A 16,197-nucleotide genomic window follows, 5' to 3' on the forward strand; every position below is an offset into this window, starting at 1 on the left:
CAGCCATCCATGGCCAAGAGAATTTCTGCGAAGGATGGTTTTGCTCTGTCAATTATAGCAACACTAGCCACTTTTTACAACCGTAGTGAGCAGAAAAGCATCTCGGAACACACAACCTTAAGGAGCAGTTATTTTCACATCCTTTCATTTTCAAGTGAAATCCAAGGGTGCATTCTACACCAAATATGTGGCTTTGTGTCATAAAATTTTAACAAAATCCACATCAATCAAAACTTTTTTTGGTGATGCAACAGAACAGCATTCATGGTATCATCTGGAGATTGTGCTTGAATCCTGATAATGGCCTGAAGTCTAAAAGAGTTTCTGTGAAGGATGGCGTTACTGTCCCATTGGTTGAATATAGCAACACTAGCCATTCTTGGGAACTAGAAGGTGGTCAGCAAGTTCCTTTGAAGGTGTTCTACTGCTCTGTGATGTGAGCAGCAGAACAGTAGCATTGTCAGTAGCATTTGTACAGTAGAGAAGAAATTGGTGGAAAATGGGGAAGAAATCCCGAATCTGTGTAAGGGTTTGTAGGATGATGTCATGCTGAAATATCAATCCACATCACCATACCAAACTTTTTGAAAATAGTGAATATACAAATTTGAGCAATATTTTCACATTTTATGCAGGTTTAATTAGTGATTGTTTTCCCACAGTGGTGTTAACCTTGAGCATTTTGGTCTTGTTTGGCCTACTTCTTCATAAAGAAATAAAACAAGGGTGAACATTATCCTTCCTTTTCGTCACCTCGATCAAGCCATGCTATCAAATGAAATTTGTCCGTGTGCTTTCATGCTTGCATGGCTTTGCCTTGGTGGGAGTTTTATGAATCGAGTTTTATACCATCCTCCTCAGTAGTGATTCTGAAGGTCCCTATAAAGTCCCTTTCCTCCATGTTCAGCTTTTTTACAGCTGGAAAAAAGGAGTGGTCAAATATTCGCACTGAACAAGAAGGCGCTCTTGAAATCCTCATGACTTGAAGTCATATTTCTCCCAATATTAATGTTTTGTTGCTGGCAGTTCATGCTCACTTTTGTCTCTCCTCTATGTTAGTAGATATTGATGAGAGTGATCTGGTTGGGGGGAAAAAACCCATACTCGGCAGTAGACTCTGATGTGCAGGACAGTGTCCTTTTAGTCTTTATGGCCTTTGTAGTCCCTCACTTACTCTGATACTTCCTGGGAGCACATGTAGCAGAGACAGTAACATAATTTTCCCAGTGCTGTAGCCAGGAATTAATTTCAGTGGGGCATGAGGTAAGTAAAAGCAGTTACTGTTAATTATCCATGAATAAGCAAATGGAACGGGAAAATGCTCTAGAGGTTGCTTCAAACCCAAAATCTATCCCCTTAGCTACACCTCTGCTTTTGACCCTTACTCCAGTTTCAGCATTTTGAACCTCTTTTGCTTTAGTGAAAGCCGTTTCACTTGGGAGAACAGGAAAGGATGTAATGTTTGCATATGCTAGCCTCGGTCCTGTGGGCCAATAGAAACCAAATAGGTGGGACTGTGGTGTGTTTGGTTGGTTAAAAAAACAATGAACATAAAATGCCCTACCATTGAGAGATAGTAAGTTCAAACCCCAATGATGCCACAGCCATCTGTGACCAGGAGTCTAAGCAAGCAAAACTGGCCATGCTCTGTGTGGGTGGGATGGCATACTCTCTCTCCCCTGTCAATCACAGCCGATATATACGTAAAAGCAAAAAACTGTAAAACTAAACATCAGAACAGAACTTCTGTTCATGCCAGGTGATTCATCCCTATGCCAGGATCTTGTGATCTCGCTGGACTCTCTGATCTCACCTCTGGTCATGGCACGAAACCTTAGGTTAACCATGGATCAACTGTCCATTCCCTCTCACGATGCTAATCTGACACGCTCATGTCGAAAGATTTGTCCATCTCTGTCCACACAGGCCATTCAGGTGCTGGTTCAGTCCCTTGGCATTTCGAGAATGAACTCGTTCCTGGCAAGTCTACCTCTGAGCACCATTTGACCTCTGCAGTCGATCCAGAGTGCAGCTGCATGATTTGTTTTCATATCTTCCTAAGTTCTCCCACATCACCCCATTGCTACGCCGCCTTCACTGGCTTCCTGTAGCTGCCTGCATCACATTTAAAACACTGATGCTTACCTATAAAGCCCAAATTGGACCAGCACCCACTTACCTCAAAGCACTTATCACACCCCACACTGTGCCACGCTCCCTCCAATACTCTAGCACTGCTCGATTGGTCCCACCAACTCTTAAAATACAAGGAAGGCATGTATCAAGACCCTTCACTGTTCTGGCACCTAGGTGGTGGAATTCGGACTTCCTCTAGATGTCCAAACATCTGAGTCACTGTTAGTCTTCAAACGATGTCTAAAGACCTACCTTTTTCTGAAGTACTTAAATTAACACTTTAATAAAAAAAATTGTGTTGTCTGTGTACTTTTATTACTATATTGCCTCAACAGAGTTTGTAGACTGATGGTATTCTTAGTCCGTGACCTGGTGAACCAGTATCAGGATGTATTTATTTACATACAGGTGCTTCAAAGCACTTCTGTAAGTCACTCTAGATGACACAGCATGAGCAATGGTTCAAAAAGATGCTGGGGTTTGCTTCATGTTAGCTTCCCTCAGAGCAAGCATCTGTTAGCCTTAATCCTTGCTGGATGGTGGTATTTGTGTTATGGGGGTGGAAAGTTACCTGGTAGGTGGAAATTGGTAAACATTGGAAGAGCTTACTGTTGCTTTCCGCACATCTAACGGAAAAAAAAAGTCTCGTAAACCGAAATACACTAGGGTTTTTTGTCATCATGGTCTGTTTTTCTCTCTGCCTGCTAGCATTTTCTTGTTAGCAAAGTTGCTAGCAAGGTAGTAGAGAGACTTACTGTTGGACAAACCCATATGCTATCTTCTTTTCTTTCAAGAGATTATTTTGTAAGCAAGAATCTGCTGGGGTTCATTCAAAAGACTAATTGTTTTCTGATTGACTTTGTAGGTCTGTAAATTTGCATGTTTCCTAACATAGCTTGATAACCAATCAATCTACAATTGCTTCAAGTACTTGATAAACGTTTGTTGATCATTAAAATACTTTGTGCTGTTTTCCAGGAAGTGCCTGAGGGACAGCAGCCACAGCAGGTAGACTGGGTCAGATATGAGAACTCCTTTTACCTTTTCTGGACCCTAGAGCAGCTTATTCAAGCCAGGTCAGGTCAAGCAGGGAATGAACTCCACCACCTTCAAGCCCAGTTGGAAAAAGATGTCCTCCCTCTTTCAGATGAGTTTCCCCTGTTCGCTCTTTACATGTGGAGAATCGAGGGACTTCTTAAGCCTGCTTGCACCCGAGGGACCTGAGCTTCAAAGCTCGTGGTCTTTCATCCTGACTCACATTTTTATTTTTTCTCTCCCCTCCCCATATCTCTGAGGCAAGCTACTGTTCAATTCGAAAATGTGCGATTTAGACGAAGTGGAAACGTATTGAAAGTCTGTGCAGTTACTGGTTAGGCCCCTGGACTAAAACTTAAGAAAATACCAACATTGTTCATGACAAATAAACCAAGTGAACTGTTCTTTTAAAGGATTTGTCTTTATGGTTGATATGAGTATGTGTGGAAAGGATTTGTCTTTATGGTTGAGATGAGTATGTGTAGACTGCAGTGCTGTGAAGGTAAGTGTCGTGACTATTGAATTTGGAGAATAATTATGGACTATGCACAATGGATGTTTTTAGCTACTGCTCATCTAAACACACAGTCAGTGTTAGTAAAGGGAAGTGGGCATAATTGTAACATTTTTCCGGTTTGAGAGAGTTTACTCAACAATGGTTTAAAATTCAGACATTTCACATGTGTGTGTTATTGCACAGTTGGTAGAACTCGTTTTCCTATTGGATCGTCAACTGGGAGTGTTCAGCTACTCAGTTCTGGGCATTCAAACAGGGTCAATATTTGTCATTTCAATGCATATAAATTCCTTTTCACATGCAAACAAATTAGGGCACACAGTTGCAGGCTAAAAAATAGTGCGGCAGTAGTACAGGCTAAAAAATCTTGAAGATATTATGACTCAACAGTCATAACAGTAGCAGTAGAAGTTGGGTACCATTTGACCAAACCCTGGTATTGTAAGAGATTTTAATTTGAAGGAGATGTTTTGTTACTGTTGTTTGGTGCACATCTGGCAGACAAAAAAAAAATCGAAACAACTTTTGTTGTTGTTTTTTCTTTTTGCTTGCAAGGATTTTCTCTGAAAAGATTTATTTAGCATTATTCATTTGCTAAAGCATAGTCCTAGGTTTGTGCTGGAGACATCAAATCAGTAGATTTTAATTGCCCCATGTTGCCACCCAAGAGCAATTAGGATAGTGTTAGATTCATCATAAATCTCCCCATTAATCCCAAATGCTTCCCTCAAGCCTAGCTGTGATCCTTCCCTGATTAAAAAGGTAGACCCTGATCTGTTTTATCTTCCTCTTTACCTTCATCTCTGGCCTCTGTTCTCTTTCGCTTTCGGTGTCTCATGTGCAGGCTCTTAGAAAAGCTGTTTGCTGATATTAAATTCTCATGTCAATAATTGGCAAACCTTTAATCATGGATTATGATATGACTGTGCTGTCGGATTTAATGGTATTACTGACTGTTAAACTGTTCCAGACGTGACGGGAAGTACTGAAACCAAAATGGAACATTATTTCCTGAGCTACCTTTAGTTGAATTATGTCCATTTCTTAACTATAGTGTTTTTTGTTGTTGTTGTTGTTGTTGCTGTTGTTGTTGTTTTAATGATGGCTTACAACGCAGTGACAGTCAAATATGAGAGTGTGCGTTTAGAAGAAGAGGAAAATTTTTTTGATTCATGCATCATCTAATTAGGTTATCTTTTGAAGGTATTCTTCAAAGTGAAGTCAAAACATGTCCCAAGTACAGCGGCTGACTGTAAATTTGAAATCATTTAACATCAGGACGCAATCAAAGTAAGAGATTCCAGCAATGTCCGAGACGACAGATGAGCATCCCTACCCCGATTTATCAGGTATCTTCATGATAACAGTCACTAAATTACTTTGTGTACGAGATATCGGTATTTCATGGCTCAACATCCAACCTGCGGAAACCTACATGTATACAGGTGAGCCATAAGCTATCTGAAAGCTCTGTATTAAACTTAAAATGTCACTTTGATGTTTAGTAGTGATCACTTGTTGTGTTAACTACAGCGGATTAGTTATGCTCAGGGTAATGTGTTAGAGCTACCGAAACCACAACAATGGAGTTACAATAGAGCATTCTCGTTTAGTTGTGTCAGTTATAGACATATTAAAGAATAATTTGCGAAGTAGTTCCTCAGTAGTGTTAATCTAAACGGCGTATTGACTCTTGCTGGAGTAATTTTCTCGATGACTGCTTTTACTTTTACTCAAGTGAGTTATTTCTACAATAGCACTATTTTAATTCAAGTCAGTATGTTTGGCGCTCTTTCCATCACTGTTCTCAAAGTTCCAAAGTATGTATAGAACAGGGATATAAAGTTTACTACAGTGTAGTATGTAAGGAGTAAATCACGACAAGGCCTGCCTTTATAGGATAGTAAATCAAGAGCGGGGTGGTTTGAGGCGGCCCGACATAAAGCAGAGTTACTGTTATCACCCTGAATTGATTATTTTCCAATACCAGTACAACACCACAGCAATTTTCCAATGATTTACACATTGTCCAGGTTTCCCTCAGAAAAGAAATATTTCGTAACCTCAACATGACATTGAGGTGTTTCATATTTCCTCATTGACGATGGCCATGATTGTTTCATAAATCCGTTTCTGTTTCATGGACCCATTTTGTTAGCTTTCATGAACACTCCTTCCTTCTTCACTTCCTCCCACTCCCCTGAGTTCGCAAGCCCCTCATAAATAGCTCCATCAGTGACCCAGTGATGCTGTCACACAGACATGCTGAGATATTTGTGCAGGCAATAACGTCCCTGACGCCGAACTCATTTGATAGAGCATCATGAATTATGTTTCTGGAGCTCGATGTGCTTGCTTGTGCGACTCCCATGTTGCTGCTGATAACTATCTCCTGTGTATTGTCTCGACTCTGGCCTCTCCTCCTGCCATCTCTGCATCTCTCATATCCTGTCGCCAGCATCCTGGGGACGAACTACAAGAAAACAACAACCTCCAGGATGAGTGGGGGGTAGAGGTGGCTCTTGTGTGCTTAATGTCAGAAAGATGTATGAACAATACCACTTTGGTCATTCACATGTAAGCTCAGGAGTGGAAACATCAGCAGCACGGGCATTAGGCACTAGCAGAGTTCATCATATTCGAGTTATGTTTAGCCTTGATGCACTTTACGGGGATGTGGCCCACCACTTGCTATGCTACACAGTGGCACTACATGAGGAGCACTCTGGCTGGCAGTAGCACAATTCTGATTAGCAATGCAGTGCAAAGCTTTCATATACCCCCTTGTGGTTGATCATCGAGATATAGAGAAAAAAGACGCTAACCAGACTTGAATTATATACTTGATGTGCGACGGGAGGACAGAATCTCCCCAGCTCATATCCGAAAAATTGACAACTTGATGACTTTTTGCTGAAGGTACAAAAACACTATGCGCCATCACTTTCTTTCTTTTAGCCTAGTCAATAGGATTAGTCACCACTCCAAAGCCGAGTGGAGTGTGAAAATGAATTCAAATGTCCAATCTTTAACCGTCCAGTTTTAAATGAGTCTGTGCGCACGGTAACCTCTCATCTACTCCAATTCCAGATTGCTGGGACTACGGCTGCTTCTAAGGCCAAACAGACTGCATATGAATCCATAATGAACTTTTTCACACTATCTGTTGTTACCCAGATGAGGATGGGTTCCCTTCTGAGCCTGGTTCCTCTCAAGGTTTCTTCCTCTTAACATCTTAGGGAGTTTTTCCTCGCCACCATCGCCACCGGCTTGCTCAGTTGGGATAAATTCGCACCTTTAATATCTATATACCGTGTTTATATGTTTCTGTAAAGCTGCTTTGAGACAATGTCTATTGTAAAAAGCGCTATACAAATAAAAATGAATTGAATTGAATTAACCCCAGATTCCTGTTCTTGGTTGACAGGAGTGAAACCCGACATGGTCTTCTGCTGTTGTAGCCCATCCACGCCAAGGTTCAGCCTGTTCTGTGTTCTGAGATGCTTTTCTGCTCAGCACGGTTGTAAAGAGTGGTTGTTTAAGTAACCATAGACTTTGTCAGCTCAAACCAGTCTGCCAATTCTCATCTGCTCTCTCTCTCATCAACAAGGTGTTTCCAGCCACAGAACGATCGCTCACTGGGTGGTGTTTTGCACAATTCGGCGTGAACTCTAGAGACTGTCTTGTGTGAAAATCGTGGGAGATCGGCGGTTTCCGAGATACTCAAAGCAGTCAGCAACCATGCCGTTTTTTCCCCATTCTGATGTTTGATGTGAACATTAACTGTTGCTCTTGTCCTGTATCGGTATGATTTTATGGATTGTGCGGCTTCGAAGAACAAATGAATGAAAACGTATTTGAAAACAAATGATCCTTGAGGCTGCTCATTATAACGAACGCGAGGCCACAAGCCAAGTTCTACCATGCTTACATTTACATTTATTCATTTAGCAGACGCTTTTATCCAAAGCGACTTACAAATGAGGGAATACAAGCAAAGCGATATATCAAGTAGAGAACAATACAAGTAGTGTTACCATACAAGATCTTTTACTTGAGTTCTAGAAAAGCAAAGTGCACAGAGTCAAGTTGTAAGAGCCAGAGTAAGGGTTTTTATTTATTTATTTATTTATTCATTTATTCATTTTTAAAGGATAGTGTGGGGTTGGCGTTTTAGGGGTTAGTTACATGCTCACGGAAGAGGTGGGTCTTTAGCTGGTTTTATGCTTAAAATCCCAGTTACTGAAGCCTGACTGGTCTTGTTCCCTTATTATCAGTTCAGGTAATAGAAAATTCTAGAAGCCATATAAAAAGTGGAATATTTAAAAGCAAGTGTCAGTTATGAAAGAGAAAACTGACAGCATCTTAGATCTTACAGATGGTATATTGCCAGGTAATTGAATATAAATCAGTGTCAGTGGGATATAAAATTTTAAAATGATCTTTAAACAAAATCTGACAACAGATCAGACGGTTTTACCAGCCTTCGTAAAACCATTATACAGGTCTCCGTTTTTCAATAGGGACACGGGTTACTGTCAAACTGTCAGCTGCTAATGGATATTATTCAACTTATATATATATACACACACATACACACACACTTACACACACACACCAAGCACTTAGTCTGCACTAGGAATGACATCAGAGAGGCCCCTTAGATTTTTGACCTTGGCACGCACAACTGGAGGTTTTTGATTTAAAGGCAGCCGATTTCGCAGTGGAAATCTGCTACCTTTTTTTTTTTTTTTTTCGTAGTTTAAAAATCAAAAGCTATTTCAAGCTCAGGGATTTTATGGTGCTCGTAATGTCCTGCCCAAGGTTATAACCTTTAAAAGTTATAAGAGACCATCAAAAGCTATTGAGTTAAAATACAGGAAAAATGCGAGTCTATATATATATATATATATATATATATATATATATATATATATATATGAATGCTTTCTTAGAAATATATACAAAATATGCAAAAAAAAAACCCTCTTATTTTCACCAGTGCATCAAAACCATATTTACCTCTCTCTGACTAGGTTCTCTGTCACCGTATGAGGACTCCTTAATTACCGCAGAGCAATTTTCCGTGTGTGTGAAAACATTAAAAGCTCATTACATTACTCGTTACAATTAGCCATGAGCCGCATTCACAAAACTGGGGCCTGACGGTAAATTGCAGTTTGAATTGATGGAGAGACAGATGGAGGGAGGAGAGGGGAAATGACAGCAGCATGAGCACTCTCTTCTTTTTCTGCCGCGGTGAATGTTGATCGTCGCTGGCAGAAATGAGAGCGTCTCCACAGGAAGCTGAACCCCACAGAGCGCAACGGAGCAGCCTGGCCATGACACCTTCGTTTTGATTAGATATATTTTTATATCTCGTAGGTCTAGCTTGAAAGCTAGCTTCCCTGCATCATGAAAACATCTATAATAGCCAGATTTAATAATTGTGTGGCGGCCTGGGAAGACCCTTTACATCGTGACATTTTCTACTTTATAAAATCTACAGGTTTTCTGTGATTGAAATATGAAGTGCAGGTTTTGCAGGTATCCCAACCACCACAAGGTGGTTACCACGACAAGATACCACCACAGCACGTCTAATTTGTCCACCAGATTACAAATGTTGGCAAATATGTTGTAAACATGCTTTTTTTGATATGTCACTTTATACCACATTATAACGGCCAGTACAAGCAACATGCAAGTTTAAATGTTCTAAACTTTATGCAAAGGATTAAGGATATGATAACGTGAATCCGGGCGATTGCCTCGTCTATATGATTCCTCAAACAGGTCCTGTGGTGCAAATATTTTTCATCCTCCGTCTCACAACTTGAATTCCTACCTGCAGTTAGTTCCTATAGTACTTGAAATTAAAATATAAAATTTTTATTTTAGGACTGTAATTGGCACGAACAGTTTTGCACTCAAGTCTCCATCAGTGAACAGTTCGACTTCAACAAAATAGACTTCGTGTTAAAACTATAATGAATCTCCTGCTTACACAACTGCACTTTTGGACTAAATAGCACACAGTTATAGAAGGAAAATATTTATAATTGAGCAGAAACCTCCACCATATCAGTGATTTATTCTTACTATTCATTTTCTTTTTTCTTTCTTAAATAACATTTTTTAAAACAAGTTTATTATTCGCATTATAATATGTCAAGGCCCTGTGAATGAGGTGTTTCTATAGAAGCAATATTGTCAGAGCTGCTGTTATAGAAAATGAATCGACACCTTCTGACCAATCATATTTAAGATTCAACAGCATTGAGGTATAAAGCGGTTTAAAGTGAGAAGGGAGAAAATTGCACTAATATATTGTATTTTGATTGTTCTGTAGGAGACATTTTGACAGCCGGTATCTGATTACAAACTGGATCGATGTAGGATTGTGTCTGGTGCAGTATGGCGTGTAACTATACAACAACGGGATCAAATCAGGCCTTAATTTTGTAAGCCCTGGATTGTCTTTATTGATTTACACTATAAATGCACCTTTCTAAATACATTGGTTTCCACTACATATAAATGAGTTAACTAGTTTATACTGACAGGAAAGGCTTGTGATACATTTTGGCACAAAGTAAACAAAAAAACATATGCTATGGCGCATATATATATATAGCTTTAGCAGGTTTGTCGAGCCTGATGATCACCTCAAAACATTCGGTTCCAACTTTTCCCCGAGCAGCTTACCTGGGTTAAGTTCAGATAATCAGGCAGGTCATTCTATTACAGACCTCACTGCCTCCTTCCTCTTCAGATATCACCAGCACAGCTTAGAGGCATGGTTGGGGTTGTGAAAATCAAATGAAAATGGGTTTAAAAAATAAATAAATAAAAAAACTTTTGACAGACAGTTCAGTAACATCATGTTGGCAGCTAGGGCTGGACGATATGACTATCAGTGTCATGATAAAATATGTCACAATGCACTTTTCTGTGATGCTGCAGATATTATCTTCATTTTGAGTTTTTTTTTTTCATCAATTACCAACTGGGATTGGAAGCAGCTGGTTAGATGTTAATATTCTGGATTGAATCTTGAAAACTATAAAATGTCAGAATTGTTCATCCTGTTTTTCAGTGACAATTTAAAAAAAAAATTTGAATGCACCACTGTTTTGTTGGCAGTTTCTTAGCAAACCTGTATATATTCTATATTGCGATACAAATTGCGTGTCACATAAACGTCTAAGTATCGAGATCCGATCTTCTTTTTTTTTGGTCATATCGGCCATTCCTAATGGTAGCGCCTCTCATTTTAGGAAGAGGAAAAATGACCTCTTTGTGAACAGTATGACCGTAAGCTCCACAAACTCAAGAAATGGTTTCATTTCATTATGTTTAGCAAACCTAATACATTTTACTCAGTATAGATACAATGGTTATAATTGAGACAGTAGTGCAATAGTCCTTGGTGTGGTACACGTTCTTATAAAATTTCACAAAATTGTATTTAGTGGCTAATAATGTTTTTTTTTTTTTTAAAAAAAACCCTACCAAGTACACTACCAAGACTCATTCATTCCTCATCCTAAACCACAACAATCGTCCCCCTTTTTTTTATTTTTATTTCAGAGCCATTTTATTGGTGTTAATCATTAGAACGGATGCTAACACCTCTTAAAAACGATAGCTTTAGTTTATGGCTCTTCAGAATCTAAAAGAAATACTGATATGACCCTGGAAGAATTTGAGTTCCACCCTAAACCATGAAAACTGAGCAATACGGTCAGCATTTGAGGTAGTTCTAGATACGAGCACGCCGTGAAGGTGACCTTGAGGACGGAGAACCTGGTCTAGCTGTGCTGTTAGCAGGAATGTTATTTATGAGGCAGCAGCAGGAACTATTCCTGTAGCGTTGATATGAAGTAATGGTACACGTCCTGATTTAGTGCTGATGGAATGATTGCTCATTGTGAGGCAGGAATCAAATTTAGGGTGGGTGTCGGTGTGGTTCTGATATTAACACGGTAGGCTGTCAATGCTTCTGTGCCAGTGTGTGCAGATCAGATGAGAGGGAATCTGAGCAAAGTTTTGTGTCATAATAACGCGTATACTTTTTCCACTGCAATTTTAACGGGGGGGGGGGGGGGGCAGGGTTGGGGGGTTATAACCACTGTACTTGGGTCAACACACAATCTGCACCTTGGCTTAGCTCAATAATGATCTCCCCAAGAAAAAAATCTCATAATGTTATCTATGTGCAATTTGTAATTCCTCATACTGCACTAATAACACAATGTTTTTAAGTGACCACACAGGGGGTGCTTTTAATTATGAGTCTTTACCAAAAAACCTGCGATTACGATTAGACTAAAATAAGTAAACTCTGCTCTTCTAAGCTTGAAAGCAGTAAGAAATGTCTAGAAATAGGCCTAATATTCTTATATTTGATATTTATTCTTGTATTATTATAGGAAATACTAGATAAATGTGACTCTATTGAAGATATCTCTGCAGTGTGTTTGCAAGGTTGCCAGGTCTGGTAATATAATATAATTAGCCACAAACGTCACTGGGCAACGTGGCTTCGTTATTATTACATCTTGCATTCCACTCAACAAACATTCCCCCTCCATCCTGAAGACTTTCCCATTTCAGAAAATGTAAAGTTCCAGCTTTACTGCTGATTGTTAAAAACATGCTGAAACTGGAGACTCCTTCCAAAAGGAACCTTTTCACCATAACAATTATGCAGGTTTTTAAAACATCCGCCATATAATAGGTTTGCGAGATCATGTGTAATACGCTATCGTTCTGTGAAAAACGAAACGCACATTACGTGGACGTCCACGAACATCCACTGACGAAGGCACAAGCGACGTGGTGCTGGCTAACATAGTCCCCTATGTATGGATATTTTTGGGACACCGTATACATGAGATGAATGGAAAAAATGAACATTCAGGTGGACACAGATGCAGGTCAAGAGGAGAATGGCCAAACTGGTTCGAGCTGACCACAGTGACTCAAATAACTACTATTTATACCCATGGTGAACAGAAAAGCATCTCTGAACACACAATACATTGAACCTTAGGGCAGATGGACTCAAACAGCAGAAGACATCGGGTTCTGCTCTTGTCAGCCAAGAACAGGAATCTGAGGCTGGACAGTTGAAGATTGGAAAAACATGAATGTGGTCTGATGAATCTCAGTTTCATAATATAGGGACAGAATTTGGTATCAACAGGATGAATCCATGGACCCAACCTGCCCTGCATCAACAATTCAGGCTGGTGGTGGTGTTGTGAGAGCAAAATGTGGTCCTACCCAGTATTACTACGGTGTTCCTAATACAATGGCTGGTGAGTGTATATAATTTTCTAATTAAGCAAACCAGATCAGGCATATATTATGGAGCTCTCCTCCCTTCTTCCCATTTCCAGATGAAATAGGAGCTCGGAAGTGAGCGGTTGAACTGATTGGTTTGCGTGTTTTGAATAATAAACGAGGATGGTGACCATTCATTTACAGAAATAAATTAAAGTGCACTGTGGCATCCAATTAGCATCACAGGAAAAAGAAAGGACAAGGCTGCATTGTTGTGGTCTTACTTCAACAAAAGCCCACATTTTTTATTCTTGCAATACGCCAAAAGCATACTCATGCCCAGACTGTTGGACTTATTTGTCTTGTTTTGTCTGTAGTTCTGGAAGACTTATTAGCCAAACCTTTTCAACATACTGACAGCAGAGCTTTCCTTGCACATCATGTGATTTACATCGCCTGATTCTGATTCTTCTTTACTAGGATCTTTGTGACTGACACATTCTTGAGCTTCATGCATTGACATTCTGCGCTAAACCTGAAGCTACTGCATTAATGATGGGTTTTTTTTCCCCCGTTTGTTAGAGAGAAATCTTTGTTCACATGTTCACCCATGTCATTAAGATACCATTAGCGGTGTAGATCCTCATTAATGAGATGAGAGTGCAGTGTTTCATTCCTCTTGTACCATTTGTCAATGCTAACAATTTTTTATTTATTAAAAAAATGAGAAGTTGTTCTTTTTATCTGTTTATAGTTCTATATAAAGTTGTGATTTAAAAAAAAGAAAAGAATAAAAGTTTTTCTCTCACTGAGAAACCTCAAAACCAAACTCTCCTGTTTCGGGGGAATTTTGGACACTGGGGTTATACCCCTACTCTTTTACGGGACGTGTCCTGGGGTTTTTAATGACCACAGAGAGTCAGGACCTCTGTTTAACATGTCATCTGAAAGATGGAGCTGTGTCCCCGTCACTATACAGGGTGAGCACCCCCTGCTGGCCTCCCTAATACCACTTCCAGCAGCAATCTTAATCTTCCCCAGGAGGTTTCCCATCCAAGTACTGGCCAGGCTCAGCCCTGCTTCGCTTCAGTGGGAAACCAGGCGAAAACTGCAGGGAGATATGCTCATGACAGGCTCTGGATGAGCTGTCATGAGCTGTGTCTCAAATTTAAAAAGATTTACTAATCTAGAAAATCCAGAAGACATGTATCTCTCAGTCTTTTTGGTATGTTTTATATTAGATTTTATAATAGGAATAGGATTAGTAATTAGTAAGTAATAGGAAGCCAGGAAACTAGGTCTAGAGCCGTATAGAAGTATGTGATTTGAGACACAGCACTGTTTGGTTTAGTCAGTTGTGAGCACTGTGTCACATGGTCCTGCACCTTCCCATTATTTGTGTTCCAATTGTGAATCAGTAGCATTCATTTCTGAGGCAGTGCTTCAAACGACAACCCAGCAGCCGTCTTGAACACGTGTACGTGTAGATGTAGAAACAAGTATAATCCATCCTTGGAAGTCAATTTTAAGTATGCTGTCATTCTAATTGTATATATTAGTCGTAAATCATTAGTAGGTCTCCATCTAGTAAACATGTAGTAAACTTTTAATATAGACTTTTTTTTTCTTTTTCTTTGTAATTCTGCACCAATGCTTTGAACTTGCACCCTTTATCCCTTACATGCAATACTAATTAATTACAGAATTTCCAAAATGCTGCATTTTCTCCAGGCTTTGCAAAGCGGTTATCATTTTTCATTTTGGAACAACTGTAGTGCAAAAATCAGTCTGTATCCAGCATATTAAAACCTTCAACAGGTTCTTTTTTACACCCTAGATGTAGGTTGTTCAACCACTCGAGAGAAACGGCACTTGTTAAAGCAGTTCATAACCTCTGTCTTGCGTCATATCTTGGCCTTGTGTTCTTGGACTTGGACTGAATCCTGTTCAGCTTTATTAAGTCACCTCATGGTACGTGTTAACAGTGCCAGGACCCCTGTGACGAAGTTTTAGGACTCTCTCACTATTCACTCTCGTTCTCTTTCTCCTGATTTATCTGCTGTAATTTGTGCTGGAAAATTGAGCTCGGCCTCTTCTCATTTGTCTTAATTTGCCATGTTTTTGAGTGTTGACCAGATAACGAGATTATATCCACGGCAGCTGGCAGTATTTATGTGAATTATTACCGCTGTGTTAGTGTAAGGGGGGAGGGAGCGGGGGAAGACAAATGGATTGGCAGAGAAGGAGAACTAACGTAAAAGGAGATAATATGTCCACGTCTCCTTGTCCATCAACAGAAATGTCACAGACAGCATGAGGCTCCGAGTTCCCTTTTGGCTGATGTCTGATCTCATGATGAAATATAAATGTGAGGTGAATGATCCGGGTGTTGATTTAATTGTTTTGCGTTAAAGGTGTGACGTTGAGTGGGATGTACAGTATTTGTACAGTTGTTTTTTTTTGTTTGTTTGTTTGTTTTTTTGCTCAACCTCAATTTCCGTTATCTTTACATTCATTTGTTTTGTTCTCCACATTTTAATATACAGACTGTTTACTGCAGTTGAATTAACCTTGAATTCCTCTTTGACCCAGGCCGTCACTTTTCGATTCGGTATAAATATACAATGCATAACGGCACTCAATAATGAATTGCCATCTTCGGCAAATTACTGTTATATGAAATAAATAAAACACTTCAGGATGTGCTGTCATTGGAATATTATCAACTCTGTGTGGATGTATAGCATGACACCACCCCACCATCCTAGTCCTGATTATTTTCCTATAACAACGCACCACATTGTGTTTTATTCATATTCTATAATAATATACTGTAAAAACTTTATGGCTTCTGTACAACAATCTTTTAACGTATAAATAAAATGCCTTCTTCCAGTGCAACATGTGACACTGCACCTGCCAGTCAGTAGGGGGAGCTACATATGTGTACGTGTTAGTTGAAGCATAACTATTTTGACCGATATCACTAGTATTTACCTCGAGTTTTTAATATAATAATCTTTCAGGCAGTCCATTCTCATGCATGTGACCTCAATAGAATACCCTTAACGCAGTTTTTTTTATGTGTCATACGTTTGTGTACCAGTAGTATTGTGGTTACAGTCAGCTTTGTGGCGACATGCACACGACACCATGGGACCTGTGCACATTGAGGCGACGGTATTGCCATCCCCCATAACACAGTTCGTCCTTATTGA

At 39.6% G+C, this 16,197-nt stretch overlaps 1 protein-coding gene across 4 annotated transcripts in view; it reads left to right on the plus strand.

Moving 5' to 3' along the window:
• mei4 (meiosis-specific, MEI4 homolog (S. cerevisiae)) overlaps positions 1–16,197 on the plus strand; it is a 119,477-nt gene that overhangs the window by 50,236 nt on the left and 53,044 nt on the right. For 3 of the 4 annotated variants that reach the window (XM_053645638.1, XM_053645627.1, XM_053645649.1), the window contains one exon: positions 3,115–4,023. The exons of the other annotated variant lie outside the window; for it this stretch is intronic. In XM_053645638.1, the coding sequence (XP_053501613.1) occupies positions 3,115–3,360 (246 nt within the window). In that variant the 3' untranslated portion in view covers positions 3,361–4,023. Of the gene's footprint in view, positions 1–3,114; positions 4,024–16,197 lie in introns of those variants that run through there. 4 annotated transcript variants of the gene reach the window in all.

The sequence above is a fragment of the Ictalurus furcatus genome, chromosome 2 (assembly GCF_023375685.1).
Source record: "Ictalurus furcatus strain D&B chromosome 2, Billie_1.0, whole genome shotgun sequence".
NCBI classification, from domain to species: Eukaryota; Metazoa; Chordata; class Actinopteri; order Siluriformes; family Ictaluridae; genus Ictalurus; species Ictalurus furcatus.